The sequence below is a fragment of the Rutilus rutilus genome (assembly GCF_951802725.1).
Source record: "Rutilus rutilus genome assembly, chromosome: 6".
NCBI classification, from domain to species: Eukaryota; Metazoa; Chordata; class Actinopteri; order Cypriniformes; family Leuciscidae; genus Rutilus; species Rutilus rutilus.
The window spans coordinates 41,620,123-41,644,122 of NC_140214.1; the positions used below are offsets into that span (position 1 = coordinate 41,620,123).

The 24,000-nt window shown below is 40.2% G+C and overlaps 2 protein-coding genes across 5 annotated transcripts in view; both read right to left on the reverse strand.

The window, feature by feature from the left end:
* Positions 1-955, reverse strand: part of LOC311292410 (uncharacterized protein) — a gene marked incomplete at its 5' end in the record, with an annotated part of 4,887 nt that extends 3,932 nt beyond the window's left edge. Inside the window, one exon of the mRNA XM_084412078.1 lies at positions 1-955. This exon is cut by the window's left edge and continues 669 nt beyond it. Coding sequence (XP_084268204.1) covers positions 1-955 — 955 coding nt within the window.
* Positions 956-2,489: 1,534 nt separating this feature from the next.
* The window catches only part of LOC311291753 (phosphatase and actin regulator 1), a 58,959-nt gene continuing 37,448 nt past the window's right edge, over positions 2,490-24,000 (reverse strand). For all 4 annotated transcript variants that reach the window (XM_084410981.1, XM_084410980.1, XM_084410979.1 and 1 more), the window contains exons 7-13: positions 19,231-19,403; positions 18,642-18,798; positions 13,416-13,471; positions 13,025-13,086; positions 12,808-12,948; positions 10,387-10,463; positions 2,490-4,005 (exon numbers count right to left, since the gene is read on the reverse strand). In XM_084410981.1, coding sequence (XP_084267107.1) covers positions 3,990-4,005; positions 10,387-10,463; positions 12,808-12,948; positions 13,025-13,086; positions 13,416-13,471; positions 18,642-18,798; positions 19,231-19,403 — 682 coding nt within the window. In that variant the 3' untranslated portion in view covers positions 2,490-3,989. The remainder of the gene's footprint in view (positions 4,006-10,386; positions 10,464-12,807; positions 12,949-13,024; positions 13,087-13,415; positions 13,472-18,641; positions 18,799-19,230; positions 19,404-24,000) is intronic.

Genomic DNA, 24,000 nt, shown 5'->3' on the forward strand with positions numbered 1-24,000 from the left:
GTGTGAGAGTGTGTGTGTCCGCTGGCTCGTCGATCTGCTCTTGCTCGGGTCTCCTGGTCTTCTTCAGGCAGCTCTTTAAGGGCGAGGCTGCAGGAGGAGTGTGTGTGAGTGTGTGTGTGTCCGCTGGCTCGTCGATCTGCTCTTGCTCGGGTCTCCTGGTCTTCTTCAGGCAGCTCTTGAAGGGTGAGGCTGCAGGAGGGCAGGTTGGCAGTCTTAGGACTTGTGTTTTGATCCAGGCCGCAGCTCTGTTCACGTATCCGGTTCCAGGTTTAATGAGTTGCTCGACCCGGATCTTCTGGAGCTGTTGCGCATATCGCGCCGGGTTGAGCCGTTGTCCCAAGCCGAGCTCCGCAACAGGCTTTAAGTACACATGGTGATCCACATTATCAATGTCGCACCAGTGGACACGCTTCACCGGAGCTTCCTGGGACTCGGAGGCCGGCTCCACATCCGCCTCTTTACGGGCCCTCCGGCAGGTCTCCAGCGCCTGGACCAGGACTGAACAGAACGAGCGTTTGGGCTTTTTAACCGTGTTCCTCACATACTCACGCCACTCGTTGTGATAAACTTTAGCCGTGAGCTCTTCATCGTTGCGGTTCATTAGTTTCGGTGGTGGTTTGACGACACTCTTCAGCGGCCCGACCCCGACCCAGTGGTGGTGTATCATCGCATCTCGCGAGCCGGGCAGTTCCAGAAAGGTCACCTTCTTTAGGTCGTTAGACCAGGACACGGGCGTCTTCATCCACTCCACCCATTCCAACTCGCCCCAGGGGAAAGGGAAGTACCCGGGGTTCGGGTTATAATGGTCGGGGTATTTTAAGGGATTTGAGCTGTCGAAACCATCTTTATTCCATGGTGGTCTGATATTCAAATAATACGGTAAATACGTAAAATGTGGATCTAACAGCTTCTGCGGATCTATCCGAAACTCCGGATCTTTCTTACGCGGACGCATTTCACCTTGTTGCATGAAAAGGTACAAATCGCCTTCGACCGGCTTGAGTCTGCGCTGTTTATCCTGTGACGTCACAGTGGCCGCGAGAGAGACGCGTGACGTCACGGAGTAGAGTTGTACTGAGAGCGAGTTAGCCTACGTCACGCGACCACGAGTGAAACAGCAGAGCAGAATGATTTCCACCTGTCTGTCCATCGGTATGAATGAATCTGTGCGATGGTCAAATCATTCAAACTGATGCCAGCATTAAAAGGTCAGATTTCACTGCGATAGGGATCGTGATTTACTGTGGTATTTGTAACATAGTAACAACACTTACCACGGTTTTACCACAGCAACTGTGTTAGTAACAGTTTTATTTCAGGAAAAGTGTAGTCACCACCTCTTTTAGTGGATTGTTTTTGTATAACCACAGTTTTACTACAAATACCATGGTTAAACTATTGCTAGTGTTGCAAAACCTTTGCTAATTTGTAGTTGGGTCATTCCTGGTATTTCTAAATACCTCATCATTATCAAACCTAAAAAAATAAATCATGTTTTGTCATGTCAGGTGGTAATCAGGAAGAAATGCCTTCATTTTTAATCCTCTTCCCTATTTTTTCCCCAAAATATGAATGTGACAAGGTTGAGACTAGTGTGACGGTGTTGAATAACAGGCTTGAAGGAAGACACCGCCTTCAATCTTATATTTTTAATGTTCTTGTGCTCCTCTTTCTGGGTCAGCACTTCTGCATACTACACTGTCTCGGTGCCGTTCCTGACACAAGTGGACACACTACAGCTAATATTATATTTACAACAAAATTACGAGTTGTCACACCAATACAACATTTTTTTGATGATTTTGGTAAGCATGTCTTAACTGAAACCAGGACTATTTTATATTTTTTTATTAAAAATATTCAGAAATAAAGATAAAAACTGTCACGTCACACGTCTTCAACCCCGAAACGATGATAAATATGCAGACGTGTGACGGCGTTGAGGTTTTCTCCCCCTGTAGCGTAGGAGAGCACATTGTATATACTTATGGATTCAAATAAAATGTTGAAAAAGAATCATTTTATGTGACGGGGTTGAGTTGTTAAGCTTGACAGTGCCCTCCCTTGACTATAAATGAATAGGCTTCAAAAATATGAATAGAAAGTATGATACTGGTCTTCTGAATGATGTCATTTCTGGGAAATGATGTCACATGTGTGTGTTGGCGCGTGACGGGTCGAGTTCTGAGGGACATGACCTTATAGTCGGTTTTAAAACAAAAAACAAATATCGTGCATTTTTTGTTAGGAAAATATTTTTGACCAGAAAGTTACACAAATAAATACTTACAACGTTGCCAAAAATACACAGACACATGTTTTCTATCTGACTTATTTGCATTTGAATTTGTCAGCGGTGTTTTTAACTTGATGTAGACATGTTTTAAAGCATGACCAACTGGGGACCTGAAAATGTCCCCTCTTCGCTGGGCGGTCCCGCTGGTGAGTCCCCTGTTAGATAGGCAGACGAGTACACACACACACACAGTCGCTGTAAATAAGGTCAGTTTTATTGCTGAATCATGACGTCCCGCGGACAGCCGGTCACATGACGCTGGTCAGGACGGGGTGTCACACCCTCGTATAAAGTCATGCAATTTCTACAAAGTCTTCAAAATCACACCACTGTTAAAAAGACGATTCGCTTCCTTAAAAAAGTCCACTCTTTCCACGTGGGCTCAGTTCGGTGACGGGTGTGTGTTCTTGTGCCAGTGTTCATCAAACTCCGTGCGGTTCCTGTAGGATTCCTCCACATCTGCTGCAGACGAGCTGAGACGAGGTCCTGCTGGATTCGACTTCCCAGAGACATTCAGTCACTTCAGCTTGCCCACCTCAGGGCTCACACACACACACACACACACATCAGGAACACTGCGGCTGTGAAAGCGCATGCAGGATCTCAGAGCAATCACATCAGAGCCTCTGAGAGAGTGAAAGCCTCGCACTATTACACTCTCGAGGGGGAAGTCTTGTTTTCTGAAACATAGATCAAACTTAAGTGAAGTTTAAGCACAAATATCTGCCAATGGGAAAACGAGGATTATTCAAACCTTACGGACAGACATCGCTTTCTTATTAGCAGCAAAAACACTTTATTTTAGAAAACAAGACTTGCTGTCTGAAGTCATTTAGCATGTCGAGGCGATTGATCTTACTGTAGGACTGCACTGGGAAATAACAAATACTGGAGGAAGAGCATCTGTTTCTGCAGTGTGTGACACACACATCTGAACCGGCCGTCCGTCACACACACACACTCTCTCTCTCACACCTGAACCGGCTGTCCATCAGCATTAAACACACACACTCTCTCACACACCTGAACTGGCCGTCCATCAGCATTAAACACACACACTCTCTTTCTCACACCTGAACCGGCTGTCCATCAGCATTAAACACACACACACACACACACACACACACACCTGAACTGGCCGTCCATCAGCATTAAACACACACACTCTCTCTCACATACACCTGAACCGGCGGTCCGTCAGCATTAAACACACACACTGTGTGACTGTCACACACACACACGAACCGGCCGTCGGTCACTATTAAACTGCTCGTTTCCTTTATTAAAGGTGAACGGATGCGTCACTGCGCTTGAAGCCTGAAAACACACGTTCTAGTGTTTGATTCTACAATAAACAGTAAAAAGGATGTTAAAATGCATTGAACTCAAAAATAAATACAAATAAATAAATACAAAAATCAAAATGAATTAAAAAAAACACAAAAAAGAATTCACAATCAAGTCATTGTGCTGACAGACATCATGACGACTTCATCAAAGTGAGAGCAGATGGAACGCAGACGATATAAAAACGGTATAAGATAACTGGACACACGGCAAGCTTCAGTCAGAGTGAGGAATGTTCCTGAATGTTTTCCCTGTGGATGGTGACGTGTGTGTCGGAGCGTTTCCCAGATCTGAGAATCCGTGAAGGTGAGAGTCACACGAGCTGCTTCATCATCATCGCTCGTCTCTACGGCCGGTGGAACCTGCACACACACACACACACACACACATCAGCGTCACACACACCTTCACCCGCTCAAACTCACTGTGTTCAGATCAGGAATATAGAATTCACAGAGAGTTGTCAAAGAGAACAAGTTCATTTCTGCCAGTAGTGTTTTCTGTTTAACCGCGTTAACGCAACGAATCCCTCAGGAACTGGCGCTGTGTCGAGAGGTTGATCCTCACACAAAACTACTGATACCAAATGTTACGCGCTCAATGAACTTAGCGGAGAAAAGCTAACTGGCGGCTATCATTCAAACTGATGTTGATTTGAGCATTTCACAACAACACACATATTTATGGAAGTTTGTTTCCACCACAGAATAAACAATAAAAAAGGTAATTGTGACTTTTTATCTCAGAATTGTGAGATATAAAGTCAGAGTTGCGAGATATAAAGTCAGAGTTGCGAGATATAAAGTCAGTTGTGATATAAAGTCAGAGTTGTGATATAAAGTCAGAGTTGCGAGATATAAAGTCAGTTGTGATATAAAGTCAGAGTTGTGATATAAAGTCAGAGTTGCGAGATATAAAGTCAGAATTGCGAGATATAAAGTCAGAATTGTGTGATATAAAGTCAGAATTGTGTGATATAAAGTCAGAATTGTGTGATATAAAGTCAGAATTGTGTGATATAAAGTCAGAGTTGCGAGATATAAAGTCAGAGTTGTGATATAAAGTCAGAGTTGCGAGATATAAAGTCAGAGTTGCGAGATATAAAGTCAGAATTGCGTGATATAAAGTCAGAATTGCGTGATATAAAGTCAGAATTCTGAGATATAAAGTCAGAATTGTGTGATATAAAGTCAGAGTTACGAGATATAAAGTCAGAGTTGTGATATAAAGTCAGAGTTGTGATATAAAGTCAGAGTTGCGAGATATAAAGTCAGAATTGTGTGATATAAAGTCAGAGTTGTGAGATATAAAGTCAGAGTTGTGATATAAAGTCAGAGTTGCGAGATATAAAGTCAGAGTTGCGAGATATAAAGTCAGAGTTGCGTGATATAAAGTCAGAGTTACGAGATATAAAGTCAGAGTTGTGATATAAAGTCAGAGTTGTGATATAAAGTCAGAGTTGTGATATAAAGTCAGAGTTGTGATATAAAGTCAGAGTTGCGAGATATAAAGTCAGAATTGTGTGATATAAAGTCAGAGTTGTGAGATATAAAGTCAGAATTGCGAGATATAAAGTCAGAGTTGTGAGATATAAAGTCAGAGTTGTGATATAAAGTCAGAGTTGCGAGATATAAAGTCAGAGTTGCGAGATATAAAGTCAGAGTTGTGATATAAAGTCAGAGTTGTGATATAAAGTCAGAGTTGTGATATAAAGTCAGAGTTGTGAGATATAAAGTCTGAGTTGCGAGATATAAAGTCAGAATTGTGAGATATAAAGTCAGAGTTGTGATATAAAGTCAGAGTTGCGAGATATAAAGTCAGTTGTGATATAAAGTCAGAATTGTGTGATATAAAGTCAGAATTGTGTGATATAAAGTCAGAGTTGCGAGATATAAAGTCAGAGTTGTGATATAAAGTCAGAGTTGCGAGATATAAAGTCAGAGTTGCGAGATATAAAGTCAGAATTGCGTGATATAAAGTCAGAATTGTGTGATATAAAGTCAGAATTGTGTGATATAAAGTCAGAGTTACGAGATATAAAGTCAGAGTTGTGATATAAAGTCAGAGTTGTGATATAAAGTCAGAGTTGTGATATAAAGTCAGAGTTGTGATATAAAGTCAGAGTTGCGAGATATAAAGTCAGAATTGTGTGATATAAAGTCAGAGTTGTGAGATATAAAGTCAGAATTGTGTGATATAAAGTCAGAGTTGTGAGATATAAAGTCTGAGTTGCGAGATATAAAGTCAGAATTGTGAGATATAAAGTCAGAGTTGTGATATAAAGTCAGAGTTGCGAGATATAAAGTCAGTTGTGATATAAAGTCAGAATTGTGTGATATAAAGTCAGAATTGTGTGATATAAAGTCAGAATTGTGTGATATAAAGTCAGAATTGTGTGATATAAAGTCAGAGTTGCGAGATATAAAGTCAGAATTGTGAGATATAAAGTCAGAGTTGCGAGATATAAAGTCAGAATTGTGTGATATAAAGTCAGAGTTGTGAGATATAAAGTCTGAGTTGCGAGATATAAAGTCAGAATTGTGAGATATAAAGTCAGAGTTGTGATATAAAGTCAGAGTTGCGAGATATAAAGTCAGTTGTGATATAAAGTCAGAATTGTGTGATATAAAGTCAGAATTGTGTGATATAAAGTCAGAATTGTGTGATATAAAGTCAGAATTGTGTGATATAAAGTCAGAGTTGCGAGATATAAAGTCAGAATTGTGAGATATAAAGTCTGAGTTGCGAGATATAAAGTCAGAATTGTGTAAAAATCTTTCTTATCTGACATGCAATAACTGAGGAAGGAAATAAGGTAGGGGAAAAGTCTTTTTTGGGAAGTTCCCCTTCATGTGAGCTGCATCTGGATCATATTTTGGAACCATCGTAGCCTTTTTGTTCAGTCATTGACGCCCCCTAATGGGCATTTTTAAAATTGTTCCTCCATGAGGAATTTCTTGTGATTGATGTAAAGGATTATTTCATTGATTTTGGACTAATTTCAAACAGGTAAATAATTCTGTGCCATTTTCCACAATCGGAGCATGTTTGATGAAGTTATGAGCAAAACTGTGACAAACGCAGCATCCGTGTATTGTTTGCATGGGGCTTTATGTACAAAAACTTGCTCAAGTTTAGTAAAACGCCCCCAAAAATAATGCCTGTATTCCACTCCGCGAGACGTTCCCATGACAAATGACACAGGACTATCTGAGCTGTATGCTGTTTTTGAAATATTACAGTACATAGTGCAAAATAGTATTTCATAAATTATGAATTTTCTTTTCTATTTATCAGCAAATATCTCAGCACTACTTGGGAGTTAATCAAATTGGCAACATTCATTGTAAAGTTCAGACTCTAGGCTTTCAAATTTTAGGTTTAAGTTAAAGATTTTAACTTCAAAGATTAAGTTTGGGCTGTTTTTAATCGTGATAATTTTCTCCGGATTTTCTCCGATCTGTCCATGTTTCTTGAAGTTATGAGCGAAAACGCCACGTGAAATCTACATATTTGTTAAGTATTTTTGTTGTACATTCTGTTGATCTTACGCATTTTGTGCAGACTCACGAGAGGGTGAGAACAACACAACAGGAGCATGTTAGAGGCTTGATCTGTGTAACGTCTCCTGGTTTACTGGTTTGAGTTTCTATCGGCTGTTAAACAGAGACGCACACAGGAGCGCAGGGAAAGGCACACATACAGCGCCTCACTACCATGGTAAAATATACTTTCTACGGCATTTGTATGAAAAACTAGCCTCAATACATTTAGTGTAAATGCACAAATGCTATAAAATTATATTCCAATACTCCTTTAATACATGTCTACATTAATAATATAATCAGGGTTTCTGCACACTTTTAAAAGTAAAATGTAAGGCTTTTTAAGAGCCGAAGAGATCTAAATGAATACCGTACATTAGGGATGTGCAATATTGACAAAAACATGTCTCGATATTTTCCAAGTTTTGTTGATAATAATTAGATGATATTTTACTGATTGTATTTTTGTGCCATGTCTTAATAAGTGAGTTGAGGGAGTCATTAATTCAACCGATTTGTTCAAACGGCTGATTCATCCGGAAAGAAGCAAGTGGTTGTTCATTGAATCATTAAATTGATTCGTTCAAAATGTGTATTTCAGTCAAAAAATCGTCGCTGTCTGTTGCATTGAGACTCTGCTATGGCTTCATTTTGAAATTGATGCGAATGTGAACGTGATGTCACGTGAAAAAGCAAATCCACAAAGATACAATAATACAAAAAAGTACACTAATTAGATAGTTTTAATTTGGAAAACATTTAGATATGTCTTGGTCAAATTGCCATCGAAAATTTCATAAGTAAAATAAGACTTTTTAAAGGGGTCATATAATGGTACATGCACTTTAACAAGTTGATTGTCCTGAAGTGTGTGTTGGCAGTGCCTGTACACAACCATCATAAAATGAAAAAAATCCATCCAGTGTTTTTTTTTTTATCTCCTTATATGTTTCCCCCCGTCTCAAATCAAGCTGTTCGATTTTGTGACGTCACAAGATCGACGACCCTCCCACGATTGTTGATTGACAGCAGCGTTTCAACACAGACCCGCCCCAAGCTGTCAATCATAGTCCGCGCGGTCATTGTTGATACGCTGGAGCACTGTCTATGAGCAGAATGGCTCTAAGCGATTGTGGTGTTCTGCTCTTGGGTGTAATAACGAACACAGCATCATTCTGATGTTCCTAAATCCGAACCGCTGAAGACGCAGTGGCTGAGTGTGTTTTCGAAGGGAATATTCTCCACGATCAACGTCAATGCTTTCATGTTTGCGTGAATCATTTCACACACCAGACTGCTTTACAAACGAGGGTCAGTAACGTTATAAAGCTGTTTTTGCTAAGAAGCTGCTCCTGAAAAAAGGATCGGCACCAACTATTCGTGTTCCTGCTGCACCTCCAGAAGAAGAAGTGAGTGTAACGTTTTATTAACCTTTATATTAATATTTATATTAATCTTTATATTAATCTTTGCAAATCGCTAGCTGCACGCTTCACGATGAATGCAGCTGTTTACACTCAGGGTACATTTCGGCATGTTTTCTATGTACAACGTTCTTGATATAATTCATAATCCCACGTTTATAATGAACAACGCGTTATGGTTATTGTGTTGTTATTACAAGCGGTGTATGCACAGAACAGAGGGGCGGGGTGAGCAAAGCTCATTATCATTTAAAGACACATGCACTTAAACGGCGTGCTGAAAACAGAGCTGTTTTTGACCAGGTAAAATGAGTGTTTTCTTACAATACTAATGAGAATTTTTAATTAAAGTATATTACAAACTTTTCATTTAGACCCTAAAGAATCATATTAGCTTGTACAAAAATGGTATTATATGACCCCTTTAATACTTTTTCTGGCCTGTAGTAACACTGACGGCACCGTGGTATTGTGGCAGACATATTGGATATTTATACCGAATTTTATTTTGCAGGATTTCCGCGGATCCTTAAAGGAACACTCCACCGTTTTTTGAAATAGGGCTTATTCACCTTCTTTCCTACATTTAGATAGGTAGGAAAATGCATTTTTGTCTCAGTGCATGCATTGTTTTAGTTTGACAGGGTCGGCGCTAGCTTAGCTTAGCATAATGAATGTAATCCTTTGTTGCCAGCTAGCATGTCCTGAGTAAAAGTAATATATAAAAAAAAAAAAAACCCACCTAATTACTTCTTGTGGCCTGCGTATTCACAATGAGTACAAATAGCGATGCAGATTAACACTAGGCGATTTCCTATGCAGATATTGACATGGGACTATATTAGGGGGAAGCACAGGCGAAGCACTGCTACTTGGGCACAGAGATATCACGCCCAAGTAGCAGTGCTTCGCCTGTGCTTCCCCCTAATATAGTTCTTAATATATAAGTCAATATCTGCCTAGGAAATCACCTAGTGTTAACTATTTGTACTTGTTGTGAATACGCAGGCCACAAGAAGTAATTAGGTGTTTTTTTTTTCTTTTCTTTTTTCACTTTTACTCAGGACATGCTAGCTGGCAACAAAGGATTACATTCATTATGCTAAGCTAGCGCTGACCCTGTCAAACTAAAACAATGCATGCACTGATCAAAAATGCATTTGCCCACCTATCTAAATGTAGGAAAGAAGGTGAATAAGCCCTATTTCAAAAAACGGTGGAGTGTTCCTTTAAGGATCCGCGGAAATCCTGCAAAATAAAATTCGGTATAAATATCCAATATGTCTGCCACAATACCACGGTGCCGTCAGTGTTACTACAGTAAAGCCATGGTTAATGAGAGGCCTGCGGACTGTCTGGTAGCGCACAGTTTCTTCTGTTTGCTTAACTCTCTGACACACGTGTTGGTCACTGCGTTCAAGCGCTTCTCACTGGCTCTCAGCGCTGTTCAGAGGTCATGTGACCGAGGCCGATCCGCCAGTAAACGCTTCAGATGAATGCCGTTTCATTACACTTTAGCTGCATAAACATTATATCGAACATTTAGCACATTTTTGTTATTGTTACATAGAGGAAAATTATATTGCGATAATTATGGTTATTGTTTATTGCCCAGCCATAGTTATACAGTGATGTTGAGTGGCTATGATGACATTAGAAAACTCATCTTTGCATTGCAGAATCTCAGAGAGAGAGAGAGAGAGATGTGTCAGTCTGGTGTGTGAGAGTGTGAGTGTGTGAGTGTGTGTGTGTGTGAGTGTGTGTGTGTGTTCACCTGGTCAGATGCCGGCTGGACTCGTGCACTTCCATCTCATTGCTCTTGAAATCATTCAGCTCTTTCCTGATGGCGGCCTGCACAAACACACACACACACTTCATTTACAGTCACATCCACTCACACAAGTGAGGAATCCCATAAGCCCCTCCTCTTAAAGAGGCCGTGAGCACGCTAGTGACGCTAGTAACAGTTTGCTGAGCTGAAGCTAGCGCAGGTTTAGTGTTTGAGCGCATGTTTCAGCCGTGTTAAATCCCTGTAGTGCTGAATGCTGGGAGGATGCTTTATATAACAGGTGTCGTTGCGTAACACAAGCTCAGGGTTCAGATGTGAACAGGTGCACGCGTCCCTCAGTGTGACCCGAACTCTTGTTTGTCATGTGCTCACTGTTATCCTGTCAGTCTGATTTACCTCTGTATTATTCATCATTTTAGTGGCACCTTGACGCCAGATGATCGTCATTCTGTTACAAAAAAAACAGACCACGTGCAGACACTCATGAAGTGACATCATCTGGGCCGTGAATAATCTCATTCCGCTTCATAGTCATAAAGCTGGAACAGAATAAATCATGTGATGTAAGGAGTCTTTATCCGCTAGCATCTCTGCTAGTTTCTGCTCAATGCTGTGTTTTGTCTGGTTGCTCTCGCATGAAAACTAGAGATGCACCGAAAGTCTTTCCTGAAACACCGGAACTGTGATTAAAGTTTCTCCGTCTGAACCCGAAAGAAAGTTTATTTGATAATCCGGGTCGGGTCGCACCAGCCGTTCGTAAGCTCTTCTTAAAGCCCACGCCACAGGATTAGCTTCTGCTAGTGTGTTTTTCTGAACTGTATTCGGTTGCACTGCATCTAAAGCGAAATGAACAAGGATCAATAAGTAAAGCTTATTTTGTATGGCTGTCACGATTCTGATTAAATTCAAGTACTCGACTGCAAAAAACCCTGGACTGCAGTTTACCCGTGTCGAGAGGAGAACCTGAACCGCATTAGAGCGTTTTCTAGAGAGCCTTTAAAACCATACCACAGCATAATGGATTCACTGTGTTGAATATTGAATATGAATATGCGCTTTAATTATCATCATGCGTGTAGTTCACGTGCGTCTCAGAGCGGCTCTGTTCTCAGTAGACGCTGCTCCACATGATCTGTTATCTTTACCTGCGTCTCAAACTCATTCTCTGCATATGCTGAGAGTTTGTGTGGCTTATAACGTTCATCTAGGAATGCCATTTCACCAGATTGTAACGTAAATCATGTATAAACCTACGCCAGTGTTACTCACTGAGCGCCTCGCCAAGCTTTCATTTGTGGCTCGCATGGCGGTAAATAATACGGTGATATGATCATGCAGTCGATACAGATATTTCATGAAAACATTCAAAACACGTAGGGCTATAACATAACCCATTACAAACTCAAAGTGTCAGCTCTGTTACACATCATTTAGATCGGGTTGAAAGGGGAATTATTCCTTTTCTACTCCGATCCAGAGAACATAAACACTTGATCGGATTGAAAACCGGAAAACACGACTGGATATAAGCAGCGGTTCATTCGCTCATCATCTCCAAATTATGCCCAGAGACGGATACTAAATCTGCTGTTTAAAACGCATAAAGAACCAGTGTAGCAGAATGGCTATTATGCAGAGTCAGTGGGAAACTCTGTATATGTGCGCACATCAACCCGATCACATGTTTAGCGCTCATGCAAACACTACGTTCGGATTCATCAATCGGAGTGAATTCAGTCCGACTGAAACAAACAGCCAGTGTCTCAAGATTTTAATGCTGAAATTTCAATTAGGCGCCAAACCAGCCACAAACTGCATCAGTCCAAGATAACTGAAGAGTGTGCAGCAGCCAAAGCAAGAAATGGTGAGGCAACGGTATTAATTCATCACACCTGTCTTAAGTCAACATTACGGGTCAATATGTGATAAACTGGCTTTTTTCTTCATTTTAACGCCGCGTTCGCCTATTCCTATGTTGCACAGAGCGCTGGATCGTCTTCCCCCTGGCCCTGTGTGTGTATATATATATATAGCCAGAGCATGTATTTATTTAATTCAATAATTTTTCAATAATCACAAATTGCACTATGCTATAGTATGGTTTTTAAATGGTTAATACATCGTGCAGCCTTACAAACTGCTCTAATAATGCAGTTGATGGATTAATGGAGGAGTCATGAAAGCCCTGGTGGGAATAATGGACTGATCACTCAGCTGACTGTGATTACTGGAGGACAGGAGCTGCAGATAATCTACTGAAATCATCAACTGAGAGCAGCGTGGACTGAAAGATCTCAGTTCATCAAGATTAAGATGAATTAAAAAGGAGAACTCGCTACGACCACCACATGATTCTGGCCCGTTCTCAGCCGTCAGCGCTCCTCTGTTCACGAGCGGGGAACTCGCCTTGTCGGCCGCGGTGAGCCTCGTCCAGGGTTTGTCTGTGCGGCGGTCGTAGTCCTGAGCGTCCGACACCTCCACGTAATCATTGAAGCGGATGAGGATCTTGGCTCGCCGTAACTCCTCCACCGTGGGCCTCTGACTCAGCTGAAACACATCCACACACTGAGTGAGAGAGACACACACACACACACACGCACGCACGCTCGGGCACCCATCATACCTTGCGTGAGAGTCGGCGTCGGATCTCTCTCTTCTCCTCCATCTGCTCCTGCTCATTACGAGCTGTGGGACAGAAACCGGTCAGAGGATAAACAGAGGAAAACACTCCTTCATGAGTAACACACTGGAACACCGTGTCCTGATCAGACGCAACAACACTTCTGTTTCACACACTCTTCTGATTGGCTGAGATTTATGATTGAATTGGTTGTGAGTGCAGTGTGTTTGCAGAGAGACTCCGCCCACACGCTCCTCTGATTGGCTGTGATGTGTGATTGATTTTGTCGTGTCTGGTGTGGACAGACAGACTGTTGTCGCTGGAATCTGGTCTCAGCGCGTCTGGTTAGCACACGGCGTCAGCATCTCTCCGTGATCTAGTGAACATGACTCACGTTTGAGGATGTTCCTCTGCTCCAGCTCTTCAGCCGTGGGTCTCTGGCTCAGTCTCCTGTTGAACACACACACATTCAGCTCCGACAAGCACATGCATTTGAAACTCAAACACGTCATATACAAAAAGATATATACAAGAGTTTTAAAAGGAAAGGAAGTTTCAATACGAGGCCTATTTCAATGACGGAGAGGGTAATATTTAATATTTCTAGACCATTCACTCACGACCAGAGGTGGGTAGTAACGAAGTACATTTACTTGAGTACTTTTGTGGAAAAATTTTACTTTTAAGAGTAGATTTGAATGTGGGTACTTTTACTTTAACTCGAGTACATTTCTAATGAAAAAACTGTTCTTTTACTTCGTTACGTTGGACGTTCCTCTCGTTACTTTATTTTAATGCAATATGTGTTGTTAAATGCGTAGTTTATTCCAAGCGCGCTGTATCTTTTTTCTGGGCTTGAGCGATGCTCAATTCACAAATGAATCACTCTTTTGAGTCGATTCTGTTCAAAGACTTCATCAAACAACAAGTTAGATCTGTCTAAATCGGTTCGCGAATCAGTTTGAATGATCTGTTCAGTTCCTGCACGCACTGAATCGTCTGAAGTCGTAACAGGAAGATTTAAGAACACCAAGAGCGTTTGATGAAGTGGCCGTGGACCTACAGTACAGTCAAGTGAGAGCAAATCTGCAAATGCATCATATATTTGCCAGCGATGAAGATCTTTATTAGTTGATCATCTTCGTAAGCTGTCTGTGAATGAATGTTTCCACAGGACGATATTCGATTTCATTTCACTCAGGTAATACATTTTACAACCAAACAGATTATTACGCCACTAAAGCACTACTAGAAAGTATGACATTACCCGTTTTTTGGACATATACATTAATTTCTACATTAAATAAGCTACCATTGTTCACAGTTTATGAACACCCGCCATCCCGCGGTAGTGTGTGTGTATTGTTGCGCAGTGGCGTGCGAACTCGACTTGAAAACGAATACCTTTGCCTGCCGTAGACACAGTTAACCAGTTTAAACATGCTTGCAGAAATATACATTTGATTATATTTTGGAGAACAGACAGAAGAAGATCCGTCAATGTACTTTTTTTTTTTTTTGTGTTCAGATGTTCAGTAGCAGTCATGAGCATGTGCACATGTGAAGAGTTTTAACTCTTTCTTCTCTCTGTCAATTACATGCCTTTGAATGCAACACTCTGCAGATTCACTTTATTTCGACATTGTCTAATAATCCAAATGTAGTTGTATAAGTTACTATTATACAAACCAAAGGACAGGCAATGATTTTCGGGCTACAGATGGCAGAAATAATGCTTGTCTCTTCTGTTTTTGTTGCAAAGATAGCCCATCTACTTATGATAACAATAGTAATTTAAATAAAAAAAATCTAAATAATATAATTTTATATATATGACGACTTGTCACGACTATATGAAGTGCCATCTGAAATTTTCTTCTAAAAGAGCATTTTTATCAAGCTTGTATGTTTATGTTCAGTTATTTCACTTAAATGGCAATGAAAAGTACCGATTAATTGTCATTAAAGTGAAATTACTGAACTTAAATATACGAGCTTAATAAAAATTCTTGTTTTAGAAGAAAATTTCAGATGGCACTCAGAGGCTTTTGCATCATGAAGTCTTCATACACAGACAGACAGACAGACAGACATATATATATATATATATATAAGACTATATGATCCGAAGTAACTCGCTAGTTTTTTCATTGGATACTTTTTTACTCTTACTCAAGTAACTATTAAGATTATTACTTTTACTTTGAGTAAATATTTCTATAAGTACTTCTATAAGTTTTTGGATACTCCACCCACCTCTGCTCACGACCAACACACACGATGTCAGTATGAGACTCACTGCACAGCTTCATTGATTACAACTACACATCTTCTGCATTCACAGCCGTATTTAAATGTAAGATTGAATCAGATTGACAGTGATGACCATTAGGGCTGCGTATTGACACAAATTTTACAATTTCGATTCGATTCGATTCAATATTGATTATTTTGGATATCAGGAACAATACATTGCAAATGTTCAAGGAAAATAAATCTCTTAACTATTATTGTAAGCTATGGGAGTCAGTTGTAGCCTATAGGCTTCATTAGCCTACTATAATATTGAAGGTAAAAATTAACTGATTTGTATACAAGGGTCAATGACGTGACGGGTCTTTTTTTTTGTCCAAAGGCCTTAATAATAATAAAGAAACAAATAAATAACATCCAAAGTATGTAAGGTAGTACAACTTGATCTCTTTTACTGAATCCAAAAGGTTTTAATTATATTTGACTACATATAAAGGTATTTTAAAGATTTTGAAGTGTCAAAAGGTCATTCGGTAAAACCGATATAGTGTAAATATTTAAATGGAATAATATTGTTTTTAATAACTAAAAGGAACTACAATAATACAAATATAAAGCAGATAAGGCTCTTCTTTTCTCCTTTCCCTGTGCAATGTTTTACTTGAATATGTTGGAGTGTTTAGAGTAGTCCAATAAATGATTACATTTATGAGATCAGTGATAATTTGTTTGAATATTTCTTCTGTGGTACACACTATATACTCTCTCAACATCAATGTCAAATCAGTTTTAACTTTCAAATCAGTGGTTAAACCGAATGACTTTTTTTGGTGACATTTTTTCCATCTTGTAAAAAATGACAAAAAAACTGTGTTAACTGATTGTACAAACCACACAATCTTAAACTAAAAAAACTAAGTAAACTAAAAAATGGTTTCAGATATAGTTATATCTCCATTCTATTTTTTTACACTTTTAAAAACCTTATTCGTCAATGACCCACAAACACTTAAATTACACTTATGTATTTTTATAATAATAAAGTTATATGAAATTATATAAAAATCTAAATGGTGGCTTGTCATAAAAAACTTTCTAGATTTATTCAAACAGGCATTAACCCTCTGGGCTTCTTCGTCAAAGGCACTTGATAGAATCAATCATGAAAGACTGTTTGTAAAATTGCTAGATAGAGGTGCTCCTACATTTTGAGTGAGAATTTTAGTGTTTTGGTCTGCCCATCAAACGTTCCAGGTTAAATGGGACAATGTTGTATCTGCTCCATTTCATATCAGTAATGGAGTGAGACAAGGAGGAATTATGTCTCCTATTTTATTTAATGTTTATATGGATGAACTGTCAGACCAGTTAAATAGGTTAAAAACTGTCTGTCTTGTGGGCAACATCTAATGTATGCAGACGATCTTGTCCTGCTCTGTCCATACAGCGTTGGGCTGCAGCAGATGCTGAAAGTCTGCTCGCAATATGGCTTTGATTATTGATATTAAATATAACACTAAGAAAAGCCACATAATGGTAGTTAGAAGCAATGAGGACAATAAATCAACTTTTCCGACTTTTTATTTGTCAGACAGCCCTCTTGCTGTGTGTGAGGAAGTTAAGTACTTAGGTCATGTGATGTCTAATGACTGGACGGATGACAAAGACCTATAGCGTCAGTGCTGTAAAATGTATGCTCAAGCCAATATGCTCATAAGGAAGTTTTATATGTGTTCAGACTCTGTGAAGTGCTCTTTGTTTAGAACCTACATCACACCGCTATATACTGCTCAATTGTGGTCTAACTATAAGAAAAAGAGTATGCAGCGGCTAAAGGTAGCATACAATGATGCAATGAGGTTGCTGCTCCGTGTCCCTAGGTGGCACAGTGCCAGTCATTTGTTTGTGTCTAATAGAGTGCCAACCTGTGAGGCTCTTAAGGCAATGATGTTTGGTTTTATGTGTCGACTGGACAATTCAGTGAACCATATAATCGAAGCCCTAGTCAGTCCTCTGAAAAGCTGTTATAGATACACTTCGAGGCTTAGACGACACTGGTGTAATAGCCTGTATATTCTATAAGCTATTATTGAATTTTTATGTATTTTTGTATCTCCTTTTTTATGCTGTATGTTGTGTTATATGGACCTGTGTCTGCAATAAAGCTTTATATATAGTGATCATGGCATTTATTTTGTATGATTTACAATTATTTATAGCCATCTACTTATTGCTATCCTGGGCTTTGATGGCATTATTAATACATTTGACATGACAAAACACCTCCATAGATATATTAGTCCAGCATTGGCTCGACCGTGTTCAGGGCGGTGCTGAAGGCGCTGGCGAAGTTTTGGCACTCTGCCAGCTAGATGCATGAGTGTTTCAACCAGGTCCAGTACCCGAACTGGGTGAGTCAGGGCTTTAGTTCTTTGTTGTGTTCATCTGTTACGTTATGTGTAACATTTTTCTGTCAACTCTGCATAATGTTCATAATGTTCTGACTGCGTTTGTGCAGGACAAAGCTCTGAGGACATCAGAAGTTACAGGGACTGATGGCAGCTGCACAAAGTACACAGGCTACACCGTAATTTTAATTTTAATGGACAGTAAAACAAAGGCAGATAACCGTACAATCTGGTAGGTAGCATTATTTGATATAACACCGGCACAGTAATGTCATATTGACGCGCGGATAAACAAAGGCAGAGTACCGTAACTCAATTTGAGCGTTCCCAAACACAGCCAAAGAGCGGTAACTGGTGTTACGGTGTTCTGCCTTGGTTTCTCATGGGCTTTTGGAAGTTACTGTTAAGACAACTCATTATTTTCTCGAAAAAACAACGGAATTGATTCAAGATACACATCCTCATGATAAAGGAGGTCTTGAATGTGCCAAAAATATAAATAACTCATTTTCGACCAAAAACGAAGTTACGGTCTTTTGCCTTTGCACGGCAGAGCTGCTATCGTGTTGTAGAGGGTTTTCCTGCAGCGCGCGCACGCTTTATGCTGATTTTGACCAGAGAGAAATAATAAAAACCCACGATCCTCAGTGCGCCGACCCTGTCTTCTTCCTTCCATCCCACGAACATTGTTACAAAGATATTTTAAGACATTTTTTCCCAAGGAAAAAACTTTTTAAATATGTCATTGTGATGTCAAAGAGGAGTTTTAAGGGATACAATGATTGACCACAGGGGGACTTTAATACTACTAACTGTTAACTCTCTGCATTCATTTGTGAAGAGTTGACAGGTGACATGGGTAGGGTTCAGTTCTGACCCAGGAAAAACCCTGTGACGTCACAACATACATAGTGTGTGTGTGAGAGTGTGTGTGTGTGTGTGTGTGTGTGTGAGTGTACCGTGTGAGTTTGGTGCCGATGAGCTGTCTGGACTGCAGGCGCTCCTCATCCGTCTGCACAGGTAAGATGTTCTTCTCCTGCAGTTCTCTCTGAGACGGCCTGTTACTGAGCTTCACTGCCAGAGAGTCCTTCCTCAAGATCTTCAGCGCCAGCGTGCCTACACACACACACACACACACACGATAACTGTCTCAGCGTTCAGCACACAATATCATTCTGTTCAGTATAAGTGCTGCAGTTTGTCGTCTGGATTGTGATTGTCATGTTTTTTGTGATCAACAGAAGATAAAGTCAAGCAACCCAGGAGTCTGACATTAATCTTTTGTCTTTATGCTCCTCCTGAACAGTGTCATTGTCCCAAGTTAAGCTGTGCTAATGTGAAGGTATGGGTGAGACTGTGCATCTGAACAACACTGTTATGCTGACGAGATCAGGTCACGAGCTGACTCCTGTACTTCATTTGAAAGGTGTATAAACTACAATGTAAATCCCCCTAGTCAGACTTGATGACCTCAGCTATGACAGCTCGTGTCACAGCACACACACACACACACACACACACACACACTGTTTGAGCTTCAGGACTCACTGGTGAAGAGAGAGTCGTCGTCCTCCTCCTCATCCTCGTCCTGCTCTTCATCCCTGTACATGCTGGGCAGATCCTCGTAGTCGGACTCGCTGGGGATGTTCTCTTTATCGTCGTCACAGTCGACCAGCACCGAGGGGAGAGGAGAGCCGTACTGACCCGTGTGAAGCGCCGAGCTGCGGACACACACACACACACAGCAGTGAGGACAGTGTGCCCTGCTGACCAATATTCAGATCAGTTGATGACCGCTGTTACAGCAGCGCTATTGACCTCTTTATATAAACATTGCTTCCGTGACCAGATTTAGAAAGCCTCAAACATTGTGCGCTGACCCGTGTTTATGTGTGAATGAGCCCAAATTAAATCTGCTCATCGTTTGAAGCAATCGTGTCTCTCCTTGATTCTCCCTGAACGTTTGGAAGCTTCAAGCGCTTCACTGGAGGGACAGAGATCTCCCAGATTCACTCAAACAGGCTCTCTCCACATGTGTCCCGGAGACGCACAGCAGTCACATGGGTTTGGAAGGACATGAGGTTGAGTAAATGATGGCATTCATCATGGGGTGAACTGACACTAACCACACCGGCGCTGAGCCAGAGACGCTAGTGCTCGTCATACATCACAGCTGTGCAGGCTTTATTCCCAACAACGTTTCCCTTAAATACACGCTAGCCTGATACTAGCACAAAATCATGTTCAGTTTGGATAATAAATCCACACTGATGTTCATGGCAGCGGTTCAAACTATTCTAATTTCACGGCGTGTGTCACTCACGTCAGATATGCACTGTATAGGGAACTAAAAAGTTTACTTTTTCTTCTTCTGCCAGTTCACCGGCCACTAACTTTCATGTCTTTCGGGAAAAGTGGATGAATTTGCGTGTTTTAAACCCGACAACTCTGATTCTCAGCGCTCTTCAGCTACTCCATCACTACGACATGACGGCACAGATCACCGGTGTCATCCGCCATGATCTTTATAAACGCCTTTACAAAGACCAAACACAATCAGGATGGAAATATCAGACCATAGAGACAGAGCGCATTTAGGCCACGCCCACACCTAGGGGGAAAACAAACCAACCGTCCCCATTGACTTTGCATTGCGAGAGGCTGCCTCCTTGTCATTTCTTGCTTCTAACAAAAGACAGAAAAATGCCTAAAAGCTGCTGTGTGACAAGGTGTACAGAAAACAAGCTAAAAAACCCAGAAAAAAGTTTTTATAGCTCTCGACCCCAAAAAACGAGTGTTTAGGACATAAAAGTGGATACAGGCAGTTGAGACAGAGCGTCACGTGTCTCATTACTCTGAGAACTAACGTACGCCCGCTGGAGGAGACCGTAATCGGCGACACAGGATAGTTTATCTTACAGAAATATAATATATAAAACTGACATTTGGATATTTGACTCACCAGTGACCAAATGTTTAACTTACTGCAGATGTAGTGTATTTTTAGTGCATACTGAGTGTCAGGGTCCCACAATTTACCCATTCGTTCCAGCCTGTATCCACTTTTATGTCCTCAAACGCTCGTTTTTTGGGGTCGACAGCTTGTGAAAACTTATTTCTGGGTTTCTTAGCTTGTTTGCTGTACAGCTTGTCACATAGCAGCTTTTAGGCATTTTTCTGTCTTTTGTTAGAAGCAAGAAATGACAAGGAGGCAGCCTCTCGCAATGCAAAGTCAATGGGGACGGTTGGTTTGTTTTCCCCCTGGGTGGGCGTGGTCTTCAGATTATGACGCGTTGCGCTCTGTCTCTATTGCTCAAGCTAAAACCAACAGGGTTATTTCCTCATAGCTAAAGGGACTCTGTGTGTCTTTTAGAGTTTAGAATATTGAAGACAATGGACAAAAGACTCTCGATGAATCCAAAACCAAGAGTGTTTATAAAGCTTAACCAAATTTGCCTTGATCTTAAGGTATATAAGAGATCTTTGTACCATTAAAACTTCCTGCAAGTTTCATAGCTTAAGACGTCCTCCCCATTATAAGCGAAGCATTTATTTACTCAAGCTCTAATTACAGCTCGTTGGGGATCCATGGTAAGAAGCGACGTCACGGTACGAAAAGGTGAGAAAAGGTCATAGATCATATTGAATATCATTAATATTTGAAAGTTTTTTTTGTCCAAAAAACTATAGTAATACTATAATTGCACCTAAGGAAACATAAAACAAAAACCATGCCATGACCCCTTTAAGGGAGCAAGTACAGAAGTGTAGACAATTTCTGATATGCAGTTTAATAAATATACATTTTTAAATGTCTCAATTATATTCAATATTACTGTTGTGCAAATCAGAGTCAAATGTTACGGTGTGTGTGTGTGTCTGTGTCTGTGTCTGTGTGTGTGTGTGTGTGGGGCCTGAGATCCTGGGTTTGCTTGGGGCCCCAAAATGGTGAACCCGCCCCTGAGTGAGGAAATGCCTTGCCTTAAAATAACATTTATTAGAGTTACACTGACAATTGCAAGATATTAAAACTTAATAAATGCGTTGAGGTCATTGTTTATGTTGGAATAACTTAAGCTGATTAAACTGCAATTACAGAACAATGGAAAGCGGCTTAACTTAAAACTAACAAGTCTCAGTAATCAAAACATGCGAGTATACTGGACTTATTCCCAGCCACAAGTGCTATGCGGACTCCCAGAGTGCATTGCAGCATGGACAAATTAAGCATTTGCTTTGTTTTACTACTTTCTGGCTTTATTTGACTTCAAACAAAACCATTTTAGTGAATCAACATCAATTTATATAGTCAACTTATGCGATTTTCTCTCAACATTTTCAGTTTTACTGACAATTCAACAGTTCAGATGACTTTGGAAAACGAGTGAGCGCAAGTAAAGAGAAAGACACCTGCCGTTATATGCAAGTACACATGTGAGTGTGTGTGTTCACTAAACAGTAGGCGGACAATAACTGATGACCTCTACTTTCCGGATAGATCTTCTCCTACTGTGCTCACACAGCAGATCATACTGAGAGAGTGTGTGATTTGAGACTTGCTTAATTCCTCAATGAATACATGTTTTGAACAAATTAAAAAAAAAATTAAAACAATTTCATATTTCTATATTTACAATTTTAGATTGAAAAAATAATCTCAGAGCACTATTTATGCAACCGTAATAAACCGTCTAAATGCTGCATGCGTCTCTTCTACAGAGCAAAACTGGGATTGGATTGGTAACAGCCAATGAACAGCTAAATATCTGTTATCAGTCAGTGTGCCAACAGCAGGACACTCCACACACTTATTCCCCATCGCATATTTTAGTGATCAATAATCATCTTAAATTAGGAATCATTCAAAATTCATCTGGTGAAAACCGATTTGAAACTGGATATTTCATTACCGCTCTGAGACTCCAGGTTTCATGTTAGATCACAGTGTTGTGACAGACATGTCTTGATTTGTGACAGGAGAATGTGGGGGTCGCCTGGTGGCTGTTTGTGGTACAGCGCCTACAAAAGTCACAGGAACCTATGTGTGTGATATCAGCTTCAACATGTGTGTGATATCAACTTCAACATGTGTGTGATATCAGCTTCAACATGTGTGTGATATCAGCTTCAACATGTGACAACATTTTTAATGTTGAATTACAATATATATTTTGTATAAAATAAAAAATGTTTAGTTCAATACATTTGCTTTACCATAAACTTAAACTTCTATAACTTTGTTAGTTTCATTTTAAATCTGTATTCCAAAGCATTCATGATAGGGACGCACCGATATGAACATTTTGGCCGATACCGATATCTTGGCTGATGAATCTAAATCCAAGTTTTTATATACTTTTTGAGAGTATGATTACAAAACAAAAGTCTCACCATTAAAGCCATGTCCCAAACACACGATTATAATGATGTTCTCATGATAACTGTGTGCAGCCGATATGACAGACTTGACTGTATTTTCCTTTCCTAAAGTAATTCCAATCATATTTCAAGCAATTCAAAACCATCATGGTGAACAGCGTAGGGATGGGCCTTCGATTACATTTTCTTAGTCGATCGTCGGCAGAATTAACGATCGACTATCGATTAGTCATTAATATTTTTATAATAAAATGTATTTAACTTTTATAATTCAAAAATGCAATGAATACAAAAATACAGCTTGTAATAAAGGTCTCATTGAGGAAAAACACGATCAACTTGTGGCAGACAGTTAAACTACGTCCAGTCAGGCAAACCGAACACATATGCGGTGCTCTAAAGCAGCAGAAGCGAGCCGGCGTTCTTAAACCTCATGTGTTACAAAATAATAATTAATAAAGAAGAAGAATCATGTTAAACAATAACTTAAACTAAAAAACATAATAATACTTAGATCTGACAGGTTTTGTCAAACTGTAACTCAAAACTATCCAAGCCAGAAGAAAGAGGGTGAGAGATATTAGCCTTCCTAACAATTAGGCTACTTCAAGCCTTAGTAAAACTTAGTAACTCGCATACAACTTCTGCACCAGTCTACTGATTTTTGTTGAGAAATATAAGCATGTTGACATGATCTGGGGTCAGACGCGACCGCGACCTGGTGACCGTCAGTCGGAATAAGGTTCCCCGGGCTGGCCAAGTGAGCGCGGAGGTACCTGTGCATCCCCTCAGAGCGGGTGTTTTCGGCGGCTGGACTGACGGTCCAGACCGAGAGCAGGACATTAACCAGGGACGGATGCACTTTGTTTAAGTGGGACATCATTTGAGTCGTTGCCGTGTTGTACTTCTACACTTATACATCGCAATGTTTGCAGTGAA